The 13,119-nt window shown below is 39.2% G+C and overlaps 1 protein-coding gene across 3 annotated transcripts in view; it reads left to right on the plus strand.

Annotated features, from left to right (window-relative positions):
- Positions 1–13,119, plus strand: part of irag1 (inositol 1,4,5-triphosphate receptor associated 1) — a 57,745-nt gene that overhangs the window by 15,817 nt on the left and 28,809 nt on the right. For all 3 annotated transcript variants that reach the window (XM_039690877.2, XM_089119041.1, XM_089119037.1), the window contains 2 exons: positions 8,894–9,017; positions 10,949–11,411. In XM_039690877.2, the coding sequence (XP_039546811.2) occupies positions 8,894–9,017; positions 10,949–11,411 (587 nt within the window). The remainder of the gene's footprint in view (positions 1–8,893; positions 9,018–10,948; positions 11,412–13,119) is intronic.

Here is a 13,119-nt window from a genome sequence, read left to right on the forward strand (position 1 = left end):
AGGAACTAAATGTAAATCAGAAAGAGGGAGATGTCCAAAACACACAGGCTGAGAAGGACAGACTCATTCTTCAGCTGCAGCTCATTGGAGCATCATGCGAACCGGCACACACACACACACATACACACTGCAGTAGCAGCACGAGAAGGCTTCTCCTTAAATGGTCAAAGCTCCCAGGAGTCACAGGAAGGCTGGTGCAGGGAAAAAAGTCAGGGAGAGGAAAAGAGAGAGGACGCTGACGATTGTGGAGCTTTGTGGAAAAATATCAACAGCACAAATACAAAGAGGGCTTTGAAGGGAATAGTGTGCAGTTGAGAGAGCATCTTTCATCATTGTTGGCCAATCAGGTAGAGTTTCAGCAAGTTTTTCTTTGCATGGATTGATTTGTTCTCTCGAGACCAGAGCTTGCGGCGGACGCTTCCAGAGAGAAACACTTTAAAGTACACAACATGGTTTCCTGGGAGGTGTGAGATTATTTTGTATATTAGAATGTGGATTCTGATGGCCTGAAACGCACTTTTATAATGTGCAAATAAAGCCTGAGACCACATTTAAAATCTGCCATTCAATCATTCATCTAATTTAAACATGGACATAAACAAAGTTTTCTAGGTCACTGATTAAATATGTGTATTTGTGACATTGATCATGTGACTCCAGACGGTCAGATGCTCTTGTTTCCACTGAAGCTTGATGATGCTTGAATCATGCAGGACAACATTTACACAAACTAAATGTCAGATTGCATGCTGCTGTCATTAAAGCTAAGAATAAACCAAGTAGTACACTGAAAAAAAAAGTGGTAACCGCTATTTATTCCTGATCTAACCATTACGTTGATTTAACTCTGTGTATTTAGGGTACGTTTACACGACAACGATGTACTAAAAAAGAGTAAAAGTATTTCCTTCCTGTACTGACGACACCAGTGTCGTTTCACACGGATCCACGAAGTGACTAACGCTCTATTACTCTGCCAGGCCAGTAGTTGGCAACACTACGCGTCTATAGACTTAACGCATAACACATATGCGCATGACGTCACCCTTTTAACAAATTCGTTTTTGTAGTTTACACGGAGACGATAACGGTATAGTTTTCAACTTAATCTTTGAATCCCGTTTTCAAAAGTTAGCATTTTCATGCCCCCAAAAAGCCGTTGTCGTGTAACCTAGGCTTGCCGCGATAGACGGTGTTGACGGTGTTACCGGTTTTAAGCCCCATCACCGGTGACATCACTTTCCCACCGTGACACCGCGATGTCTTGACTTTTTTTAAAGTATTCGTTTTTGCTAAAATATTTATTTGAATTCATTAAAAATAATAATTTTCAATTATTTAGTTCAGAAGAGAGGATACATTATAATTAAAAATGAACTGCGCAGTGCGTGCCAAGAGCCAGTCACGTCACAGATCAGCAAGCATCAGGATTCCATTTAGCACGTGTGGAGACGAGAACGAGTCAAATTACAGAAAAGCAAGATAATGGCGGAAGATTTGGTGTCAAAACGCAATGCAAAAGCGCCTGTTTGGCAATATTTTGGCCAATATATATTAATGTTAATAAATGCCAATTTATAGTGTTTTACTTTTTTTTAGAGTGCTGTCATTTATGTAGGCTAAGGTCCTTTTTGAAGTTTTTATTTTATATTCGTCTCTTTTTATTTGGTTTTATCTTAATTAAACTTTGTGTAATTTATTTAGGCCTATTTTGTTTTCTTATTCGTTAATAAAATAAAATTCGTTAATGGTTCTTATTTGTTTGGGCCCACAGTTTGCCGATTTTCACTTTTTTCAGCCTATGCATGGGGTTATTTTTATTCGTTCGTTATGCTAATAAAAGTTATGTCTATAAATAAAAATTTTATTATCAGCGAGTTGTTGTTTTTTTTTTGTCCATTCAAGCAATTGACGCTGATTTACCAATTGACACTTATTTTGAAAGTGAAAGTATAACGCGCACGCATTTAAAAGCTAATTAACCCCCCCCCGCCCCGCCCACCACGGTGACACCGGGATTACCGGTGTTGTCACACGTCGATTAACCGGTGGGAAATTTTCCTCGCCTCGGCAACCCTAGTGTAAACGAATGGTTAAAACACATAAAAAGTTTAAAGTTGAAAATAGCGTCATGTAAACGACCCCTTAGGTCCATTCTGTGATGTATAATATTGTTTTTTTTAAAGGGATTGTTCACTTTGAAATTATTTTTTGGTATGTTTTGGAGTCCTCCTCAAAGAGCATGCACAGAGAAGTCCAAATGAAACATTATTAATTAAACATTTATTGTCTCATAAATGTAAGTACACATTGATGGCCTAAGACACGAAACGAGCAGTTTGTGTGAGAAAACGAACAGTATTTATATAGTTTTACCTCTTGTAATCACAGCCACGTCCAAGTGAGCTGAAGGCGCGGGCGCTTCAGTCTGCGCAAGCGCCGGAAAGCACCAGAAGTGATCTCTTGCGCGGTTGCGGAAAAAAAAAATCAACGTTGTCTGTTTAAATATCGAAATCGTCTTCCATAGCGATTTCCTGTATATCTAAATATGTTTAGATCTTCACAGTGAAGGGTAACACTTCTAAAATCTCTGTGTAAACAATGAGTGACGTACACGCGCGAGAGATCACTTCCGGTGCTTTCCGGCGCTTGCGCAGACAGAAGCGCCCTCGCACTCAGATCACTTGGACATGGCTGCGATTACAAGAGGTAAAAACGATATAAATACTGTTCGTTTTCTCACACAAACTGCTCGTTTCGTGTCTTAGGCCATCAATGTGTACTTACATTTACGAGTCATTAAGTCATGTTTAATTTGGACTTCTCTGTGCATGCTCTTTGAGGTGGTGACCATAGACCTCCATTATATGACTGACAGACGAGAACGGTTTGACCGAAAATCATCCAAATTGAAACTACTGCGGAAACAAAGACACCTACATCTTGGGTGCCCTTGAGGTAAGATAAACACATATCAAAAATTAATTTCAAAGTGAACTATCCCTTTAAATCAACATTTTCTTCAGTGTACAATGTTCTAGAATTCGTGACATTTTTTGATTCAATGTGTTTATTCAATTAAAAAACAAAATCCAAAATGCTTTTCCACTAGAGGTCCCATACTATTCACCCCATTGTATTCTTCACCATCTTTCACAAAACCAAACTTTCAGCAAATCTGGCTCACTGTCTCTGTGTTACATAACCGATGAAGGGAGGGGGGGAGAGCAGAACATGCACTTTTCTCATGCAGCCGCGTCAGAGCTTTTGCCATGAGGTAACGCTGAGGTCATTAGGGCCCCGGGGGGACTTACCACCGATGGCCTTCCATCTTCCCAAAAATTTATAAGAGTCGAGCTCTTAGTGGTGACAGTCAAAGGCCAATTAAAAATAGAAACGTTCAGTGAGAAAAGAGCCTTCACTGACCACAGAGAGAGAGAGAAAGCTCACAAATAGACTCATGGCCAGCAGGAAATAATCAGGGTGATTCGATTACACTGCAATATTCATCTGCGTGTCATGCTCCGCGGGGGACCGGGCTCCTGTCTGGCCTCCCTGTGCGACTGATGATCGCTGAAATCATTTAGAGTGCCCTACCATCTCATTATCCTTATATACAACGCATATTTCAGATTTACATATTCTTGCCATTGTCTTGGTTATTGTGATATTGTTTAAGAGGTGAAAGCAAGGCTGACATTGAATCTGACCCTCTCTGGACACTACCATACAAAAGTTTGGGGTGTTTTTGAAAGAAGCCTCTTATGCTCACCAAGGCTGCGTATATTTGATCAAACGGTAATATTGTGGAATATTATTAACACATTTTAAAATGTAATTTATTCGTGTGATGCAAAGCTGAATTTTCAGCATCATTAGTCCAGTCTTCAGTGTCACATGATCCTTCATACACAATGCAAATTTTTGTGGAAACCATGATAAATATTTTTACGGATTCATTGATGTATAGAGAAGTTAAAAGGAGCTGTATTTTTTTTTTTTTTTTAACAATTCATGTCTTTGCTGTAACATTTGATCAGTGTAATGCATCTTTGAATGAAAGTTTTAAAGGAGTAGTTCACTTTTCAAAAAAACTTTTGCTGATAATTTACTCACCCCCATGTCATCCAAGATTTCCATGTCTTTCTTTCTTCAGTCGAAAAGAAATTAAGGTTTTTGATGAAAACATTCCAGGATTTTTCTCCATATAATGGACTTCATTGGGAACCAAACGGTTCAAGGTCCAAAAGACAGTTTCAGTTCAAACTGCAAACTGTTCAAAGGGCTTTAAACGATTCCAGGCGATGAATAAGGGTCTTATCAAGCGAAACGATAATATATAGCTAACAAAGTTTAAGTTTTAAAAGGTCAAATGCTCGCCTTGCTCTGTTCTGTGATGCACATTCGTGACTCTCCTGGTCGAACTCATTCATCAAAATGAACAAATCTTTTTCCAAGTCAATTCGTTTTGTACATTGAATGAACCAAATGACTTGGAAAAAGATTTGTTCATTTTGATTCATTCATTCGTTTTCAACTTTGTTGAATGCCCGATCGTTTCGCTTGATAAGACCCTTATTCATCATCTGGAATCGTTTAAAGCCCTTTGAACAGTTTGCAGTTTGCACCGAAACTGTCTTTTGGACCTTGAACCGTTTGGTTCCCACTGAAGTCCATTATATGGAGTAAAATGCTGGAATGATTTCATCAAACACCTTATTTACTTTTTGACTGAAGAAAAAAAGACATGGACATCTTGGATGACATGGGGTTTTTTTTCAAAAGTGAACTACTCCTTTAATTTCTTTCATACTGACTCCAAACTTTTGAATGGTTGAAAAATGGAATTGGTCATAGTGGAGAGTGGAAAGTAGTTACAGACGTTGCAGGCTGGACTTGAACCTGCATAATCCACTTGACGCATTCTCATCCCAGGGTGTCAAAAACGCACATGACACCCTTTAGCGTCAATATAATACGCTTCGGTTATGGGTAGGTTTAGGTCTGTGGTAGTGTTAGGGTTAGACCACTAGGAGGCGCCTTCTAGCCCATATATATCTATGTTTCATATTGACGCTAAAGGGTGCAATGTGTGTCGGATGTAGACGCAATTTCAAAAGCGTCACCTATATGATGCCTTGGGATGAGACCGGGCTGGACCACCAGAGCTCAACATGTTTGGAGCATGATGTGCAAGATGCCTCAGACAGCAACATAGTGTCGGCCCAAATCCGGCTCACACCTGGTACACGTGGATTCCATCTGGGCCGACACTATGTTGCTTTCTGGGGCTGATTTTATTGCTCAGAGTTTGCTGTTTCATAGAAGGAGACATAATGTTGCTTTTTTATTTTCTTATATGTTAGCAGTTAAGAATTGATTGGAAATGTTTCAGTTTACATTTAAATCATTTTAAATGATTCAGTTTTTGTTGCAGCACAAATCAGTTTGAATGAATCAGTTTGAATCAAATGAATCAAAAACTGAATGAATCAGTTTTTGTTGCAGCACGTTTGAAGCATTATTGAGATCTTTGCTGAAACGCTACAAGAGACACATGTAAGATTACTGGGATCTTTTTTCAGGAGAAAAAAAACTCAAGTGCAGGAATTTAAGAAAAAGACTCCATTCAATCTCATTGCTATCTTTAAAGAAACATTTGAGACCTCATTTGGGATTTGTCTATGAATAGGAAAAGATGACTGTGTGCTTTTGAAACTGTGAAACGCGCTTGTCAAGTATGTTTCATCGCAAAACATGATTCATACATTCCCATTCCCATCAAGCCAATATAAATCATCAGTCCTGTGTAGATTGTGGAAAAGATTGTTTTTATATTGTGCATTTAAAACCGCTATCTCTTCCTCTCAGAAGGAACATTCTCTTATTTTAGTAAAAGTGTTAAATCCTTTTTGATTTCATCACTTTTAAATGTCAGTGATATTTTGAATGGCCTTTTCTGATAAGATAACAAAACGCAGAGTACAACAGAACAGAGGAAAGATTCTTGAACTTCATTGAATTGTGTATATTGTGTTCCGTATATCCGTTAAGGTCAGCCAAAACCCAACTGCAAGCCTCCTAGTTTAAGACCCTGAGCTTTGGCTGAAACGCACTGTCAGTGTTTGTTCTGAGCCCGTGTCTACAGGTAACGTTAATATCGGAAAGCTTTTGCAATGTTCTGTCCTAACTGTGTTTGGCTGTGTTGCTATTTCACAGCTCAGGTGTTCTCAGTTATGATTCAAAGTAACTTCGCCTCAGATGCGCGTCGACCCGCTTGCGTTGTACCACACAGCATTTTTACCCCTTGTCCCGCACGTCGCATATTGAGTAAATGTCCCGCATTTTCGTCTGTTGGTTTTTAATTATCATAATAAGAAAACGTCCATGCATTATTTTGCCTTTTTAAGAAAGCATTATGCTTTCTTTTTGCGGCGTCGTTTTTCACCTATATTTAATAGCGCGTCAGAAGTGCAAATATACGGAAGCGTATTGCATTCACTTGAAGAAAAAAAATCTACTCTGTTTTTCTGAATTAACGAGTTAATTTTTCATGAGAAAAAAAATTGCTCTGTTTTTCTGAATTAATGAGTTAATTTTTTCATGTGGAAAAAAAGTTTTTGCTCTGTTTTTCTGAATTAACGAGTTAATTTTTCATGAGAAAAAAAGTTTTTGCTCTTTTTTTCTGAATTAACAAGTTAATTTTTCGTGGAATTTTTTTTTGTTCTGTTTTTTCTGAATTAACAAGTTAATTTTTCATGAGAAAATTTTTTTTTGCTCTGTTTTTCTGAATTAATGAGTTAATTTTTCTGTTTTTCTGAATTAATGAGTTAATTCAGAAAAACAGAGCAAAAACTTTTTTTCTCATGAAAAAATTAACTCATTAATTCAGAAAAACAGAACAAAAACTAAACTTTTTTTCTCATGAAAAATTAACTCGTTAATTCAGAAAAACAGAGCCAAAAAAAAAAAATCTCATGAAAATTTTCTCGGAATTCTGAGATAATTAATTTGTTAATTCAGAAAAACAGTAGATTTTTTTTCTTCAAGCGAATGCAATACGCTTCCGTACAAATACAACCGTGGCCCGCGATATTTTTTTTCACAGGATGGTAGGGGAAGACTCATCAATATTCATTAGGGAACTCATCCCTGATTGGTCTGATGACCTACCTCTAACCCCGCCCCTAAACCTACCCGTCACTGAGGACTAATGACCTACCCCTAACCCCGCCCCTAAACCTACCCGTCACTGGGGTTAAGACCAATCAGGGATGAGTTACCTAATGAATATTGATGAGTCTTCCCCTACCATCCTGTGAAAAAAAAATATCGCCTTCGGCCCGCCATTTTTTTTAAATCCACACGGTCACTGGTAGGTTGTGACGGCTGTCAATCAAAATTTGGAGCGGTGATTCGTTCCATGTTTTCCCTTTATCTATCTCTTCTAAGAATATGACAGTTTTTGGTTTAATATATTCTTAATATACAAGCCTGTCAATTAACTAATTTCATTTTGTTTTATATTTTATTTGTTCACATTTTAGTTGGACTTGGTCAGAGCTGTTTCAAAAATAGTTATCTGCATGATGCCTGCTACCTTTGTGCTTATATAGGGATGTTGAATTTAAATGACATGTTAAATAAAGACATGTTATGTTACATTGTGATACATCATGGTGTTTTCTGGAAGATACTAAAAAAACAAAGTATTTTTATCAGCTGAAATGCAGCATACAAATGTTTTTATTAAAGGAGTAGTTCACTTTTAAAAAAAGCTAATGATAATTTACTCACCCCCATGTCATCCAAGATGTCCATGTTTTTCTTTCTTCAGTCGAAAATAAATGAAGGTTTTTGATGAAAACAGTCCAGGATTTTCTCCATATAATGACTTCAGTGGGAACCAAACGGTTTGAGGTCCAAATGAGAGTTTCAGTGCAGCTTCAAAGGGCTTTAAACGACACCAGACGATGAATAAGGGTTTTATCAAGCGAAACGATCAGTCATTTAAAAAAATAAAATAAAAATAAGTTTTATAAGCACAAATGCTCGCTTTTCTGTGATGCACGCTTGTGACTCTCCTGTTCGAGCTTTTTCCGAGTCAATTCGTTCATTTTGTTCGTTGAATTAACCAAATGACTCGAAAAAGATTCTTTCATTTTGATGAACGAGTTCGAGCAGGAGAGTCACGAACGCTCATCACAGAACGTTTATAAAACTTAAACTTTTTTTTTAAAATGACCGATCGTTTCACTTGATAAGACCCTTATTCATCGTCTGGTGTTGTTTAAAGCCCTTTGAAGCTGCACTGAAACTCTCATTTGGACCTTGAACCGTTTGGTTCCCATTGAAGTCCAATATATGGAGAAAATCCTGGACTGTTTTCATCAAAAACCTTCATTTATTTCCGACTGAAGAAAGAATGACATGGACATCTTGGATGACATGGGGGTGAGTAAATGATCAGCAAAGTTTTTCTTCAACGTGAACTACTCCTTTAAGTTAGATAGACATTATATAACATTTTTAAGTTATGTTGGTAACATGTCCCACACAAACGTAGTAGTCGTCTCACATTTGGTTTGTTTGATGGTGGTCACCCTAAATAAACTTGACTATTGGCATACAGTAAGAGTAGAGAGCTGTTTGGTCTGGAAGAATCTGATGTTTGAGTTCATATTGAAATCTCTGACTTTGGTGTCTTTGCATTTTTTCCACAGTTTGAGACATAGAGGATATTTCTTGTAAATTCTAGAGGCAACATAGAACTTCTTCAATGTAGAGAAGATTACAAGACTCTCAATTCAATTTGATTGCTCTCTAGGAAAAATAAGTGCAACAGGAGTAATTGAGGTATTTGAGACATCTTTTTGTCTACTTAACATTATAGGTCTTCCATCTGTGGGCGCGATAAGCCTGAAGAGTCCTGCTTTACTCTGTACCAAGAGCTCCTTGCCGGAACCGTCAGCTTGTGAAGAGCCCACGCCACACAACAGACAGGAGAATGTAGCTGGGTCAGTGTTTACATTCCTCTACCTCTTACAGGACAAGGCTTGTGTGTGTTTATGTAAAATCCTCACACAAAGATGATCCAGCGTGAGGTGAGACTGTGCAGGAACCAGAGTCTATGCTGTCACCCACCGTGGCCCCAATAAATTACTTTGACTCCCAACTTTTAGCGCTGACTGAAAACCCCACGGACACACTCTTCTTGGGTAATGCAATAGGAAATGTCTCCATCTACTATTATTGTGCTTTATGGGACCAGAATAAATGTATTTGAATTAGTTATTCCTGCACCATGTTGGTATGAAACTACAAAGAAAAAGAAAAATGTTGACAAAATGATGTCAACAATATGAAGTGCATTACATATTACATAACGTCAGGGTTTTGGTGAAGGAACTGTAATAAATAGTTTTGTGTTTGTTTATTAAAAAAAGGTTTATTTTTATTTGTTTTATTTATTTTATAAGAAAATAAAACTTTAATTTATTAAATGTATGATTAAATATTTCATTTGTTAATGTTTTGTGGCCTCTCACTTTTCCATGTAATTATGCTATTTAGGTATAGTATTTTTAATTATAATAAATTATAATAAAAAAATATTATAAATTAATTGTAATTATACTATTAGGTATAGTATTTTTTTATACTATCTAAAAAATACTGGGTTATTTTAACCCATTTTTGGGTCAAATATGGACAATCCCAAATGTTGGATTAAAAAATACAATTAATAAATTGCCCAACAGTTGGGTTTGTCCATATTTGACCCAAAAATGGGTTAAAACAACCCAGGATTTTTTTTTAGAGTGTACATAAGCAATAGGACATATTAGTTTTAGACAGGAACATTTAAAGGATACAACAACAAAAAAAAAAAATTAGAGAGAATCAGTGAACTTAAGAATAATTTTGTGAATATTAATTAATAAAAATGTAACTGTTGTCTGATTTTGAGTATTTTAAAATGTATTTTAATATAATTGAAAGTATTTATTTTTATCTGATTACGTAATCCTAATTACATATAATCTGTTACTACCCAGCATTGTCACCAGAACACCTCAATGCTCAATTTGCAGACTCTAAAACGCCACCAAGCAAACTCTCAGGACAACATAATAACTAACTAACAACCAATAGGACACCCTAGTAACCACTAAACATCCTAGTTAATAAGCATCTCACAGTAGCCCAGAACAACTGCATAGCAACACCCTGGCAACGTCCTGCAAACGCCTGGGTTTGGTATAGTCAGATACCACTCACATTTTCATTCATAAGTAGTAGAGCCAGACCGATATATCGGCAGGCCGATATTATCGGCCGATATTAGGCATTTTCCAAACTATCGGTATCGGCAGTTATAATGGCCGATTAATGAATATTTCAAAAATAAAATAAAAACAGACGAAACACGCTTGAACCATGTCAGTTTCAGTTTCAGTTGGCAACACTCGTTGAGTTGGTCACGATACTTTGTACATTGCTTGAATAACAATTAAAAGAACATCCCCATCAGTTCTCTTAACCCAAATAAGCATGACAAAATTTGTGACTATCATGTCCAGTTTCAAATAAATAAATAAAATATCGGCCGATATATCGGATTTTAAAACCCAAAAATATTTGTATCGGTATCGGCCTTCAAAATCCTTTATCGGTCGGGCTGTAATAAGTAGTGTAGTACTCCCCAACGCCCTAATGAAGGCCCGTGGGGCGATACACGTTGGTGTTTTTTAATGGTTTAGTCCTCGCTTTTTTCCTTTTATAACCTACTGAGTGCCTGGACTTGGGTTTTTTTCCAATTTATATGAACATTTAACCCTTCCAAGAGCACCAGAGGATACAAGGGACATATCTTATTATTTTGTGTTGTTCTGGATTGAACAGGTCATATTCCCTCAATTGACCTTTGTTTATTGTTTTCCTATAGTTTAGACCGGCCAGCAAGCAGTTTCAGCTTCTTCCCAGAGTCAGAGGCCAGTGGGTGCACCTCAGCCTCAAACAAGGAAAAGTGCAGGAGTCCGGATAAAGAAGAGGCTGAATGTCAAGGAACTGAGCTACAAAACAGCAACGGACAAACAGAAAGTTCTGGGAGGTGCCACAAATCAGACTGTATTGGTAGAACAGAGGCCCTAAAACTTTTGAACCAAGGACAGTTTTCCAAGTCAGCGGACGGTTGGGATAACCAAGGATTCGGTTCATCAGGGGAGAACCAAGTAGAGGATACCGGGAGGTGTCAAGAGGAAACTGAGGAGTCAGATTGCTTTGGGAGGAGTCAAGAGGACAGTGGAAAGAGTCAAGCAAGGACAGGGAACAGTGAGACTCAAGAGGAACCCAAAACAAGTGACACATCTAAGAGTGTCCAATCCGCTGATCTCACTGACAATCCAGGGGTGAGTTATATCCATTATTATCAGACACTTTGTTGACCCATATCATTTTATCTGGTACAGATTCAGTGTCCACAAAGAGCTGTGAACCTTGGATGTATTTGCTGATAAAAACGTCTTCATTTAATTTCCATTACACCCTTGGAATCAATTGCCAAAACCTGTAATTCCACTCCCTCTTTTTTACCTGAACTCAAGAATGTTTTTCACGTTTAAGGAATGCAACCTTTCCAGTGTTTTGGTTCTCATATTCTGCTAATTGAGGAAGCGGTGTAAGTGTTTTTGTTTGATCTAAGACAGGGGTGTCCAATCCTGTTCCTGGAGGGCCACCTTCCTGTAGAGTTCAGCTGCAACCCCAATAGGCCTATGTTACACTTCCTGCTTCCGGAACGTAATTCCGGTCAACAGTATTTCTCGATAAGGATTTAGATTATCAGCCCTAAAGTCTAAAGCCGCCCAGCTCCACCCCTGATCCCTAAACCCAGCCCTAAACCTACACAGCTCCACCCCCTGAACCCTAAACCTACCCAGCTCCACCCCCTAATCCCTAAACCCACCCCTTAACCTACCCAGCTCCACCCCTGATCCCTAAACCCACCCCTAAACCTACCCAACTCCACCCCCTGATCCCTAAACCCACCCCTAAACCTACCCAGCTCCACCCCCTGATCTCTAAACCCACCCCTAAACCTACCCAGCTCCACCCCCTGATCCCTAAACCCAGCCCTAAACCTACCCAACTCCACCCCCTGAACCCTAAACCCACCCCTAAACCTACCCAGCTCCACCCCCTGATCCCTAAACCCACCCCTAAACCTACCCAGCTCCACCCCCTGATCCCTAAACCCACCCCTAAACCTACCCAGCTCCACCCCCTGATCTCTAAACCCACCCCTAAACCTACCCAGCTCCACCCCCTGATCCCTAAACCCAGCCCTAAACCTACCCAACTCCACCCCCTGAACCCTAAACCCACCCCTAAACCTACCCAGCTCCACCCCCTGATCCCTAAACCCACCCCTAAACCTACCCAGCTCCACCCCCTGATCCCTAAACCCACCCCTAAACCTACCCAGCTCCACCCCCTGATCCCTAAACCCACCCCTAAACCTACCCAGCTCCACCCCCTGATCCCTAAACCCACCCCTAAACCTACCCAGCTCCACCCCCTGATCTCTAAACCCACCCCTAAACCTACCCAGCTCCACCCCCTGATCCCTAAACCCACCCCTAAACCTACCCAGCTCCACCCCCTGATCCCTAAACCCACCCCTAAACCTACCCAGCTCCACCCCCTGATCCCTAAACCCACCCCTAAACCTACCCAGCTCCACCCCCTGATCCCTAAACCCACCCCTAAACCTACCCAGCTCCACCCCCTGATCTCTAAACCCACCCCTAAACCTACCCAGCTCCACCCCCTGATCCCTAAACCCACTGGATCCAACTCCGCCCCTTGGATCTTGTGTACTGCAATGAGGTGCTACTGGTTTATCCTCTCTACAATCATAATGATTTAAATGTGAATTCTCTGCCTTTTGCAACATGCAAACACTGTACAGTTTCTCTTCCCTTATAAGACATTCACTAAAATAGCATTTGTCTCTGAAATTGTTGTCCTGTTTTGTTTGGGTGCACAGGAAGCCAAAGATAGCTTTGGTAGCGTTTAGATGAGATGAGAATGGATTTAAACGAATATGGAATGCATTCC

The sequence above is a fragment of the Pimephales promelas genome, chromosome 1, assembly GCF_988280905.1.
Source record: "Pimephales promelas chromosome 1, fPimPro1.hap1.1, whole genome shotgun sequence".
Classification (NCBI taxonomy): domain Eukaryota; kingdom Metazoa; phylum Chordata; class Actinopteri; order Cypriniformes; family Leuciscidae; genus Pimephales; species Pimephales promelas.